This window comes from Wolffia australiana, chromosome 13 (genome assembly GCF_029677425.1).
Source record: "Wolffia australiana isolate 7733 chromosome 13, ASM2967742v1".
In the NCBI taxonomy this organism is placed as follows: Eukaryota; Viridiplantae; Streptophyta; class Magnoliopsida; order Alismatales; family Araceae; genus Wolffia; species Wolffia australiana.
This window is the reverse complement of record NC_135847.1, coordinates 12,172,005-12,184,252: the sequence shown is the minus strand read 5'-3', so window position 1 is coordinate 12,184,252 and position 12,248 is coordinate 12,172,005. Positions and strand designations below refer to the sequence as shown.

The window sequence follows — 12,248 nt, the reverse complement described above, 5'->3', positions numbered from 1 at the left end:
GCGATCAGAATCACCAATCGACAATAATTGCGAAGGATGAAGATCACTACTGCTTTGTCAATATTGAATCAATAAGATGACTTGTTGGGGCACCAATCAATTTTTACCTGGAATGCAAATCCGTGGAGGAAAAACAGAACAAGAATGGGAAGGGAACTAGGGTAGCAAAATGATATCTTCCTCTTCAGAAAACAACAACCGCCACTTCTAGAAATTCAGATCTGATTCTTCAACACAAAGACTTGGCTCCCATGTCCGCTCCTTCCTCTTCTTTATAGAGAGGGAGTGGCAGTTATGGAGGCCCAATTGGGCCCCCTTTTAAGGGAAAGGCCTATTGGGCTTCCCCTTAAAAGGGATCTTTAGGGGGCGAAGAAGCCCAACATGGATTTCTTCCCCCCAAAGATGAAAATTAAGCATAATTAAAATAAAAACACGTGCGAGGGGAGACCGGTACTCACGCAGTAGGGGCCTCTCGATAATCCAAAGATGATGAAAGGAAGAAAAGGACGTAAAGACACACGACACGAAGCAATATGATGATGCCGCTTCTCAAACCTGATAGTGGAACTGTAGATTCTTCACGTCGGCTCGGGCACCACGACGTGGCTGGCGACAGGTCGAGGCGCGATCGACTGGATGGTCCTCCATCAGATGCGGGACAACATTGGCAACGCGAACTGAGGGAGTGACTGATACGAGTAACTCGATCATGAGTCTTCAAAGGAAGAAGAAGACTCGAGTGATGATCGCTGGATGCCAAATGTGGCAACCTCAGTGTGGCATGGGGGATTTCTTGTGGAAATGCTCCCAAGAGGATTGGCAGGAGAACGACCCATCGAGGGTAAGCATCCAAATTGGGAGGTCATGAGTGGTCCCGATGAGAGTACTCCGAGCCTGGCATAACATGTCTAAGGGGAGGCCATGCTGTTCCCAAAGGTGAAGCGTGTTGCCCTTGAGTAGTTGTGCCACGATCAATCGCAGTTGATGGGGTGCAAAGTGGGGCTGGCAGGTTAAGGGCTCGTCGGCAAGCCATGCATCATACTAGGCGCTAATCGCACCATGACCGACATGCCAACCGGTGGCATTGGCTATCTCTAGCTAGTGGCGCTGCCAAACCCGCCACCTGCGAGGGCCTCGGATGTCCAACTCACTACGAGCCCACTCAACGTACTTCGCTGAGATGAAACTCCCCAATGTGGAGTTTGTGGTACGCATACGCCACACGAGCTTCTTCTGAAGCATGTCTTGGACCTCCTAAAGGCATCTGTTTCCTAGACCCCCCTCATTCGTCGATCGACAAGCTTTCTCCCAAGAAACCCACTGGTGGCGACGCTCTCCCGCATGGTGACTAAACCATAAGAAATGTGCGCACAATCGTTCCATAGAGTGGAGGATTGTGAGTGATAATGAGTGGGCCGCTAGGATGTGCCGCGGGGTGCTCATGAGGACATGTCAAATAAGCTGGATGCGTACACTAGAGGATAAAAAATGAAGTTTCCATCCGTCTCGTTTCTTTCTCAGCTTGGCCACCAAGGCATCAAATAATGATGTCTAGCGGGTCCGAGAAAGATAGAGCATCCTAGATAATCAAAAGGGAGGCATCCTCGTGAGTATTGTGTATATTGTTGGATAATTGTTGCTATGTAATATTTTTTTGTCCTTTCATGTCACCAAGTTTTTGGTTGTCATTCATATTTGTATGGTCATTGTCTCTATCATTGCAACCTTCATTGTCTCAGCTCATTGCCACCCCCATCATACTATCATCATCATCGCACTACATTAACACCATCATTGCCATTCTTGTCTATCTTGTCTGTCTCGTTTGCATCTTTTCCATTTGTCATCACCACCCATTATCAGCCACCTCATAGTTTTCTTGACTCCAAATACAACCTTTGTACTATCTCCCTGATTTGAACTTCCTGCTTTGACATGCTTGATTGCAAACTTTTCTTCATTTGGTTTTTGTTGTCTCTGATCATACAATTGGGTAGGATTCATAAAAAGTATGAGCTGTCCCTCAGATATCATATATATTATTCTTCAAGCAAAAAGTCATAAATAAATATTTTAAACTCAGATGTCCAGAGAAAACAAGGCATAATTTGATAATTATTTAGAGTAATTTATCACACAAATTATGTATTCAATTTAATGGAGTAACTTAGCATTCAAATGATATAATATACTATTTTTATTAGTTAGAATTAGTATTATTTATTTATAATTAATTTATTATATTACCTTGTATATAAAATGTATAATTAAGGATTATTGTATTTAAAATGTTTTGTATAATAAGTAACTGGATTTATGAAACCACAAAAACATAATTCTTAAGTGGATATAATCAAGACAATAGTTGTTCTACATATATTGTGGTCATAAATTATACCAGCTGATTAATATGCTCCAGATACGAATTCAGTATCAAAGTTGTATCATATGTTTTATTATGCACTAACCAATCAATTAATGGATTTATAATACTATCTAATGGATGAAATAATTGCCCATTAGTTATCAAATATATGATAATATAATACTATCTAATCCAGCCTATGCGGCTTTTAAAAAGATGAGAGTTTTATATGAGCAATTTAAAATTTTAATTAAAAAATTCCCACAAAATAACTACATAAATATGTAGTGACTGGTGAATAATGGTACACAAATATGTATAATTAAAAATTGATGTAATTTTAAAATGTGGCAACATGTGTATCCACATATATTTGATAAATGTTGATATTATACCAACATTGGAATATTAGATTAACATTAAGGAATCACACCCTAGCTCACCTACTATAGCCAAACGACTTGAATTTTAAGAAATTCAAATAGCCAAAAACATTTAATAATTTCATTTATGCATCTCATTTTCATACTCATCAAATATGTTGCCTAATCTTTGTTATTCACCTGCAGAAAGTTTGTAAATTATTTATTCATTGCATTTTCCTATGTATCATTCCCTTTTATCTGATTCATTGTTTCCCATTTCTTAATGTTCCTAATTCTGATGTACAGTACATTTTATTTTCTATACTTTTTGGATCCTTTGTCACATGATCATGATATCTATATTTATTCAGTTCAGATTTCCTACTTAACATTTGATCTCCACTGTCTTTTATAACTACTTCTGTTTTATTTATTTATTTGGGTTATTTCTATATCATGTCATGTTTGCTAAATTCTACCGTCATGAATGATCGTTTCCAGAAAATCTAGTCGTCCTGGATTGTGCCGAAGCGGTCTCGTTCGTTGCGAACGCCGATCATCTCGAAGAAAATTGTAGATCTGTAATCTCCGAGTAAATTTCAGCTTCTCAAGATCATCTCCGAAGAAATTTCAGATCTGTAATCTCGCAGAACACTCTTCCTTCGCGGAAATCGAGGACCCAGTGAAATCCAAGGACAGCCAATCATGTCGAGTCGGTTAGTGAGAAGAGTTCTGAGGGAGCAGGGGCTGAAGCCCCTCGATTCTGGGCTTGAACAAGAAGCTGAAGACTATGCGGAATCGTCCGTCTCATCTTCCCCTTTCCGGAACCCTTTTGATCTCCTCGACGACCAGGTAAATGGGCTGGCGTTCTTCTTTTAAGTTCTACCCTATAATACAGTTTTTTGAGCGTGTAGGATGATTGAAATTCAGTACTTTCGTTTTGGGACATCGTGCTGAACAGATGATTTTGCTTTAGCTTTATTGTGGGCGGAAATTTTAAGGAAATCTGGGGTTTGGGTCTATTGGTTTACTTGAAAACCACTTTGATTTAAAAATGATCTTTTTGCCAATGGATGGTATTGTTTAATTTGTCTCGTTTCAGACTGTGCAACCTTTATCCTACAGTGTTTAACTTTATTGTGGGTTGAATTTTAAAGGAAAAATGGGGTTAGGGTTTGTTGGTTTACTTGAAAACTACTTTGATTCAAAAAGGATCTTTTTGCCAATGGATGATCATTTTTAATTTGTCTCGGTTCAGACTAACCAACATTTATCTTACTGTGTTTCACTTTATTGTGGGTTGAATTTTTAAGGAAAAATGGGGTTAGGATTTGTTGGTTTACATGAAAACTACTTCGATTCAGAAAGAATATTTTTGCCAGTGGATGATCTTGTTTTATTTGTCTCGCTTCAGCTGATACAACCTTTATCTTACAGTGTTTTTTTTGGTTTTCTTTCTTTTCGCAATTCTGGGAGGCCTCTGTTCTTGACCTCGAATCTGGATTTTGGCTCCATTATTCATCTAATAGATAGGCTATATAATGTCGATTAATCCTTCATCTTAGAATGTAAATAAGTCTCTGGAACTAATCCCCTCCAGGTCTATGGTCATTATCCTTGTCTTTCTCATGGAATTTTTTTTGAGGAACGTGGAAACGTACTGCTCGTCATCAGCTTTCTTTGTCGTCTTTCCTGTATTGATCATTTTGTTGTGTGAAATTCATCATGGAACCTGGGATTTGAAGAACAAGAGGGAGGGAGTCTGGAGGTTATTATTTGTGCAATAAAATATTCTCCACGCAGAAGAATGGATCATTTACAGCTCCCGATAACTTTAGATTTCTTACATTTAGCACGATCATGAGTGTTTTAAATTGTTGAGACAAGAAATTTGTCCAAGGACCGTTGATTAGGGGTTGGCATCAATGATGATGATGACAATGACGAACTGTCATTGAGTTTCCAAGAGCTTAGGTCGTCATCATCACAGTCATCCATCAGTTGATGATGAATTGTTTCCATCATCCAGTTTCCAAGAGTCGTCCTTGTTATTGTAATCCAATTTTTTCTCCAAACTATGATATATGATCTAATTTGTTTTGTCATCATTGTGGGGGTCGTCTAGTTTCTAAGGGTAATCATCGTCCTATTCATCATCGTCATCATTGTTGTCATTCATCCAAGCCACACACGGTTAGAAAATTTGGTGATGATGACAAGTTTTATCTCAATTTAGTTTCAAAATGACATTGTCCACTAACCCTACCCATAATTTTGGAAGATCAATCCTTAATTTTTTTCTCAATGTTTTGAATTCCATTTTCATAATTTTTCTTCATTGTCACGTATAGTTTGCATTAAACTTGTTCTTTTGCATTCCAGGAGGATGAGCAAGACGACGGTGAAGAGGTTTCAACTAGCAATGAGACAGTGCAGAACATCCCAAGCACGAGCTCTTCATACAATGCCCCAGCAGCAAAACGCAAGACAAAGAAAAAGAAAAAGAAGGCCAAGGACAAGGGCCATCAAAAGGTCACATCTGAAGAGTCTATCGACCCAATGATAGAAAAACTTTCAATTTCAACAGACTCCGGAGAAAAGGAAGTTGATGTTAGTGACGAAAAATTGAATGAAATTCAAAGAGACGAGGGAAAACCAAGAATATCGTCTGTTTTGACTGTGGATCCAAAGTTCTTGAAGGCTGAAAATGAGCTGCGAAAAATCTTTGGCTCCAAAGTTGTGAGCTCCCTTGAGAATAATCAAAATACTTTCGGCTTCAGGGGAGCACATAGTGGGAGGCGTTCGATGCACAACATAAGGAAGTCTGTTCTTGTTTCTCCACAACCGTTTTGGCCCCGTTGGGATGGATCCCTATCCATGGAAGTTCTCGAAAGCGAGAAAGGGGAGCATTTTTTTCGGTAAATATCATGATTTTTGAGCTATATTTCTTTTTTATTTATTCCTTGACTTTGAATTTTAGTTGATGAATGGGAGTATTATTTATTTTTTAATTCCAGGTATGTACAGAACCCTTCTTATAAGCGTGCACAGGAAATATTTGAAGCAGCGAGATCAGCCCATGACATCAATACCATCGCTATGATATTAGCGCGCCTTCCATACCATGTCGAGGCCCTTCTAATATTTTCAGAGCTGTACAAGTTTTCAGGGGAGCACCACTCGTCAGCCGATGCCATTGCCAAGTGCCTATATGCCTTAGAATGCGCATGGCATCCTCAATTCAATGCTCTCGGTGGAAACTGCCGATTAAAGTACACCCACGAGACTAACCGGCCATTATTCCAAGCTCTCTTCCAGCACATGAACAGCATGCATCGTCGGGGCTGCCATCGCTCGGCACTGGAGGTCTGCAAGCTGCTCTTGTCCCTCGACACAGATGACCCAATGGGAGCCCTATTCTGCATTGACTACTTCGCCCTTCGAGCCCAAGAATTCAAATGGTTAGAACAATTTGCCGAAGAATATCATTCCGACAGCTCCATCTGGCTTTTCCCCAACTTCTCCTTCTCGCTCGCCATCAGCCGCCTTTACTTGGAGACAACAGAAGAGGTCGAGAAGGCTCCGGCGATCGATCTGATGAAACAGGCGCTGATGCTTCACCCGCTGGTTCTCAAGAAGCTGGTGGCCAAGGTGCCTCTCAAGGACCGGGCTTGGACTGAGATCATCAGCGATTCCTTCTTCAAATCAGCCAAAGGGGGCAGTCCTTCGCTCGAACATCTGATCAATATATATGTGGAGAGGAGCTATATCATGTGGCGGCTCCCAGAGCTCCAGAGTCTTCTTAAGAAGGCGGCGATCCAGGTGATAGAATCTCTCAAGAGGGACAGCGCCGAGGCCAAGGACTGGGCCTGTGTGAGGAAGGAAGCCTTCCCATCTGAGAAGAATGAGTAAGAATGATTTTTTGAGCTTGCACTTGGTGATTTTTGGTATTAATATTTAGTTTTTTTTCAGGTACTCACATCTGCTAGTGTCGGATTTCTCAGACACCATCCCCACTCTCCCTCCTGAAGAAGTAAGACATTTTATGGTGGGGCAACATGCGGTTCCCGAGGTTGTAGATGAGAACTGGGATAATGGGGTTATGGAGGAAGCCCGACAGCCTCGTGATGTGGCAGGTCGCAATCCTTTGGCTGTGTTCTTGGAGTCGCTTCTCCCGTGGGCTGATTTTGGGACCCAGAGAAATGGCCATGCCCATGGCCCTGACCAAGATCAGCAAGAAGAACAACAACACAGGGAATAATAAGCTTCAGGAAGAGAGCTATACTAACCATGATCCTTTGTCGAGGTATGGTTTTTTGTGTCATGTCCGTCAGTGTATGAATATTTGAATTTCTTTAATTCTTTCCCTATTTGGTGCTTTTCAAGTTTGGCCTAGGCTTCAACATGATCCAGATCAGTTGAATGTTGATCGATCTATAGTCAATTGGACCCATTTGATCGATCGATTAGTTCAAGATTTTGATTTGTCTTGGATCTAGTGGGATTTGGATGGACCATTAATTGATCAACTCAATGAATTCAATCTTGGTCCAGCTGAGCCAATCAGATCTCTGGACGCTATTCTCTCTCTCTCTCTCTCTCTCTCTCTCTCTCTTCCTCTGTTTGGTGCAATCCTGATCAATCAAATGGATTGATCAAGCAATGATTGACCTGATTTCCTAAGCAACCAATTTTCAATTCATCAAAGAGATTTGAAAAGAATCGATCCATGGATCATTCCGATCCAATCAATTAGAATTTGTTACGTGATGGATCAATTAAAATTTGGTACGTCATTGAACAGTATTGCTTGATCAGACTGATCCAATTGGATTACCGAATGTTTACTCCCATTAAATTATTGATCTAAATTTTTCGTTTTTTGATTTTCTTGGCTATGTTATGGCCATTATTAGAAAGTACATTCTTTGTGGAATTTCAAGTTCTAAGAGATCCCATTTCTGTTCATTTTTTAGCCATTAGCAAGCCTTTTGCAGCTCTTGCTCCAGATTTTGGATTTCAGATATATTCATGAGAAAATAATCTCTATGGTTATCTGATACGAACCTAGATCTAGGTTCATATGGGGAGGAGGTTGGAGGACGAGACGAGGTAGACGTTCCCGGGGTAGGAGAGTCGAAAGGGGAATGATAGGAGGGTTGAACAGAAGGGGCAGGGATCGACCAGGGACGAGCCGCCTGATGACGCGGTGAAGGGTTGAAGATCGCGGGGACGGGGATCGTCGGAGACTAGAAGAGAACCGAACGGCAAGGGTAGGGATCGGATTGGAGGGGAGCCGGCTGAAGATCAGGTGAGACGATCACGGGGATAGGGGATCGCTGGACGGTTCAGAGGACGGGACCGAGACAAGGAGGATCGAGATAGTGAGCCAGGAGACCGATCTTACCATAAGTCTTGACTGCCCTCCTCCAAGGAGGGCTACACGTATTTATAAGAAATGGAAGCAATTACCCTAAACATGAAATGACTAAAATGCCCCAGATTTTGCTCCAGGTTTTGGATTTCAGATATATTCATGAGAAAATAATCTCTATGGTTATCAAAAGAAACTATAATGAATTGGGTTTTCAGACTTTTGTTATTCAATTTATGTAACTTTTGTCTGCTGTTTAGCATGTTTTCCCGGTCATAAATCAGTATGTCTCCGACATTTTATGTGACATTTATGAGGAATTGAGATATACGAACTCCTACAAATTATACACCATAAAACTTTAGGACAATACATTTTTGTGTTATTTATAATTGAGCCTATCCTTCAAAATTATATTCATGTATTTAAAAATATACAAATAAATATAGATTTCATGAGGAAACATTAGCTAATATGAAGTCTAGTTGCATATTTGATCCTAGTTGATTTCTTGTGGTAAAGTGGATGGACATCTAACTTCTTCAGTTGTTGAAATTGTCACATTTACTGGATAGATTAATGAGCATTTTTGGGCTGATTGAGGTTGAAACCAGTTGGAATGATTTTTTTCCTTCCGACGTACGATGTAGTCTTTAGTCTTTCCCTTTGTTGAGTTTAGTATGATTCCCATCATCCAGGGTAGTTTAGTTATTTAGTGTAGTTTCATCATTTGGTAATTTTCTACTAGTATTCCCTTTAAAAAGGGCATACCTCTGTCAAGGAGGGGAGCCAAGAAATAAATTGAAATGTTTTTGGCTCCCCTATCTCTTTCTGATGTCCATTCCACCAGTCTCTCTTCTCACTTGGCTAATGAGGTTTCCAGAATTTCCCCCTGCCTTCTGTTTTCCTCTATCCTCATCTCTCCGATAAGAGCTCTAGGGTTTTATCAAAATATTTGAAAGAGGAGAACATCTGTTTTTTCGAAAAGCCAAAATATTTAAAGGAAGTCAAATGGCATTCCATTCGAGAGGTTCCATTGGTAAAGTCAAACTTAATATCTTTCCTTGATTATGACTAAGAAATGATAAGCTTTGGTTTCTTTCTAAAAATAAGATGACTTTATGGAGACATCAATTGCTTTTATGACCAATGGTATGGGGGAAGAGGAATGATTTGATTCTCCCTTTTTATCAGTAAAATTTGCTATTTTGTGCTTAATCACACATATTTATTATTAATTTTTGTGATGTCTTAGTTTTATACATATACTTTTCAAAAACTTTACATGTCACACAATTGCATACTACCTAATATAACCATACTAAATTGACCTGAAGCTCTTAGGAAACAAACTTCAAAGCGTGAGCTTTGAAGCAGCGCTATAGAAGTAATATATTTTACCCCTTTTGTTTTCTTGTGCTATAAATTTAGATCTTCCTTCAAAATCATAAATTTTGGAAAGGCGTGTTAAATGATTGAATCAAAGGCAATAATCCCATCAAAAGTCAATATGTTGACTGATTAATACCAATTACAATCACATACAAACATAAAAATGTATTTCCATTTTTAGTGAAGGAATAGTAACAATTTCAAACCAAATTTAATAGTTCCATCTCTGAGACAGACCAGGGTAACAAGAGAGAGAAAGTTAGGGAGAGAAAGCACACCCGGGGAGAGAGAGAGAGAGAGAGAGAGAGAGAGAGAGAGAGAGAGAGAGAGGGCTGTTGAGGAAGGAGTCTCAAACTCGGCCATCTCCAGCTAGGATCTAACCAAGATTAGATAGTAAAAATAACGTATATGATATACTCGTTAGAGGCCTAGATGTTTAGGATAAAACATAAGTTCAAACATAGAGTAGGATTAAATTTAGATGGCTAGGATTAAATAGTAGATAGGATTATAACGGCTAGGATTGAAATGGGTCTACGGCACCGATCAATGGTCGTGATCGGTGCACCCATTTAATTATAACGGACAGGATGCAATCTGGTTTAAACGTTATAAAAGGGGGCACACAGCACCGATCAACGGCTGTGATCGGTGCACCCAACTCGTTATGACGGCTCAGATTAGATCGGCATTTCAAATGAAATATATCCGTTGTAATCTGTTACAACGGATATATCTTAAATAATGGAATCTTACTATCTTTATATGATTATACATACTATAAAAACCCACCTAGTGTAACTGTTAAGACTTGAGGGAAATACTACAATCTTCCACTACTTCTTGCGTCATCCATCTTTTTATCTCTCTCGCTCTCTTCTCTTCATTCTTCTTCTACTTCTCCCTATCTCAATTCTTTGCAAGATTCGAAATCTTCAACTTGGTATCAGAGCCAGGCGATTCAAGCATGGGCGACATGAGCAGAGCCTCCACGATTGCCATCCCTCAGCTTGGAAACTACTTGGGCACGACCGTTCTTGGGCCAGTGCCGATCGTCATCCCTCCAGGACTGACAGTCTCAATCAAGCTCGACTCCAACAACTATCAGATGTGGAGAAGTATCGTCAACCCAGTTCTCAATGGATTAAATAAATTCATTGATGGTACTTTACCACCTCTTGTCTCTATTTCAGATCAAACTGGAAATTCAGTGAACAATCCTGAATTCGAAAAATGGTGGAGAATTGATCAGCAAATCCTCGATTTCATCCAATCAACCATCTCTAAACAGATCCTACCATGTGTGGCCAAAGTCAAATCCGCAAGAGAGGCTTGGGAAGCACTAGAAAACACTTTTGCAGGAAGAAGTCAATCTTGGATCATGGAGCTCAATCGACAATTTGCAAATATTACCAAAGGTACAATGTCAGTTGATGACTACATTAAGCATTTTAAATCAGTAGTTGAGGCACCTAGAAGTGGCTGGTCATCCTGTCAATGAACCCTCGAAAATTTACACCTTTTTGAGGGGATTTCCACCGGAATATTCATCTTTTATTATCAGCATCAACGTGAACATCGATCAAATGGGATTTGATCAGATTATCACGAATTTGAAAGCTCACGATAACTACCTGAAACATTACCATAAGGGACAATCCAATGGATTTCACTTATGGCCAAAACAGCTCAAAAGCAAAACTTCAGGAGTTATGATCAAGGTTGAAGAAATGATAACTTTCAAAGAAGCTCGGGTGAGCAAGGCTGACACTATCAAAGAAATCCAGCTGAACAAGGACGTAATTCCAGAAATGAAAACTGGAGAGGAAGGAGTCAAAGTCGAGGAAGAGGTCAAAGTTGGCAACCAAGATGCCAAATCTGTTCCCAGTATGGCCATCGAGCCCGAGAATGCCATGAATTTATAAGATTATCTTCAGGGAACTCAACAAATCAGAATAGACAAGGATAATATCCACAAGCTTATTCTGCAGAACGACCAGGATGGTATCCTGACAGCGGAGCCATCCAGCACGTCTCAGCCGATTAGAACTCTATGCAACAAATTCAACCATACCAAGGAAGCGATCATCTCCAAATTGGTAACGGTACAGGTTTGAACATTCTTGCAATTGGAAATTCTAAGATAACTACTTGCGATAAAAATTTATTTTTAAAAAGCATTCTTCATGTGCCCTCAATCACTAAAAATTTACTGTCGATTCAAAAGTTAACTTCTGATAACAACGTCTTTGTTGAATTTCACGATTCCTTTTGTCTTGTGAAGGACAAAGTCACCAACAAGATCCTTCTCAGAGGAACGACTAGGAATGGACTATACTTCTTGGATAGCCAGCCTCCTAAAGCAGCTTGCATTGGGGAATGAACCTTTGAGGCTACTTGGCATCAGAGACAGGGACACCCCCAATTCAAGATCTTAAAATCTTTAGTTCATACATATGGTCTCCCTGTTTTGCAAACCAGAAAACTCTTTGTTTGTGATTCATGTAATACTTCAAAAGCTCATGAACACCTCTTTCGAACCACTAATCATCACTCAACTAACTGTCTCGAGTTAATCCACTCTGATCTGTGGGAGCCTGCTCCCTTAATTTCCCATTCTGGATTTTCTTATTATGTTGTCTTCTTTAATGATCATAGCAAATATGTTTGGCTTTACCCATTAAAAAGAAAGAGTGATCTTCTGGATATATTCATTACCTTCCAAAGACAAGTAGAAAGACAGTTCAATTCA

The 12,248-nt window shown here is 39.9% G+C and overlaps 1 protein-coding gene across 3 annotated transcripts; it reads left to right on the top strand.

Moving 5' to 3' along the window:
* Positions 1-3,193: 3,193 nt before the first annotated feature.
* LOC144711076 (transcription factor-like protein) lies at positions 3,194-8,327 on the top strand. 3 transcript variants are annotated; one of them, XM_078585001.1, is made up of 5 exons: positions 3,194-3,582; positions 5,113-5,648; positions 5,748-6,638; positions 6,703-7,036; positions 7,808-8,327. In XM_078585001.1, the coding sequence occupies exons 1-4, from the start codon at positions 3,436-3,438 to the stop codon at positions 6,989-6,991; spliced, it is 1,863 nt and encodes a 620-aa protein (XP_078441127.1). In that variant the 5' UTR covers positions 3,194-3,435; the 3' UTR covers positions 6,992-7,036; positions 7,808-8,327. The 3 variants fall into 3 exon arrangements, with proteins under 3 accessions (XP_078441127.1, XP_078441126.1, XP_078441125.1); XM_078585000.1 differs by having other exon boundaries at positions 7,707-8,327; XM_078584999.1 differs by lacking the exon at positions 7,808-8,327 and having other exon boundaries at positions 6,703-7,115.
* The last annotated feature ends 3,921 nt before the right edge of the window (positions 8,328-12,248 follow it).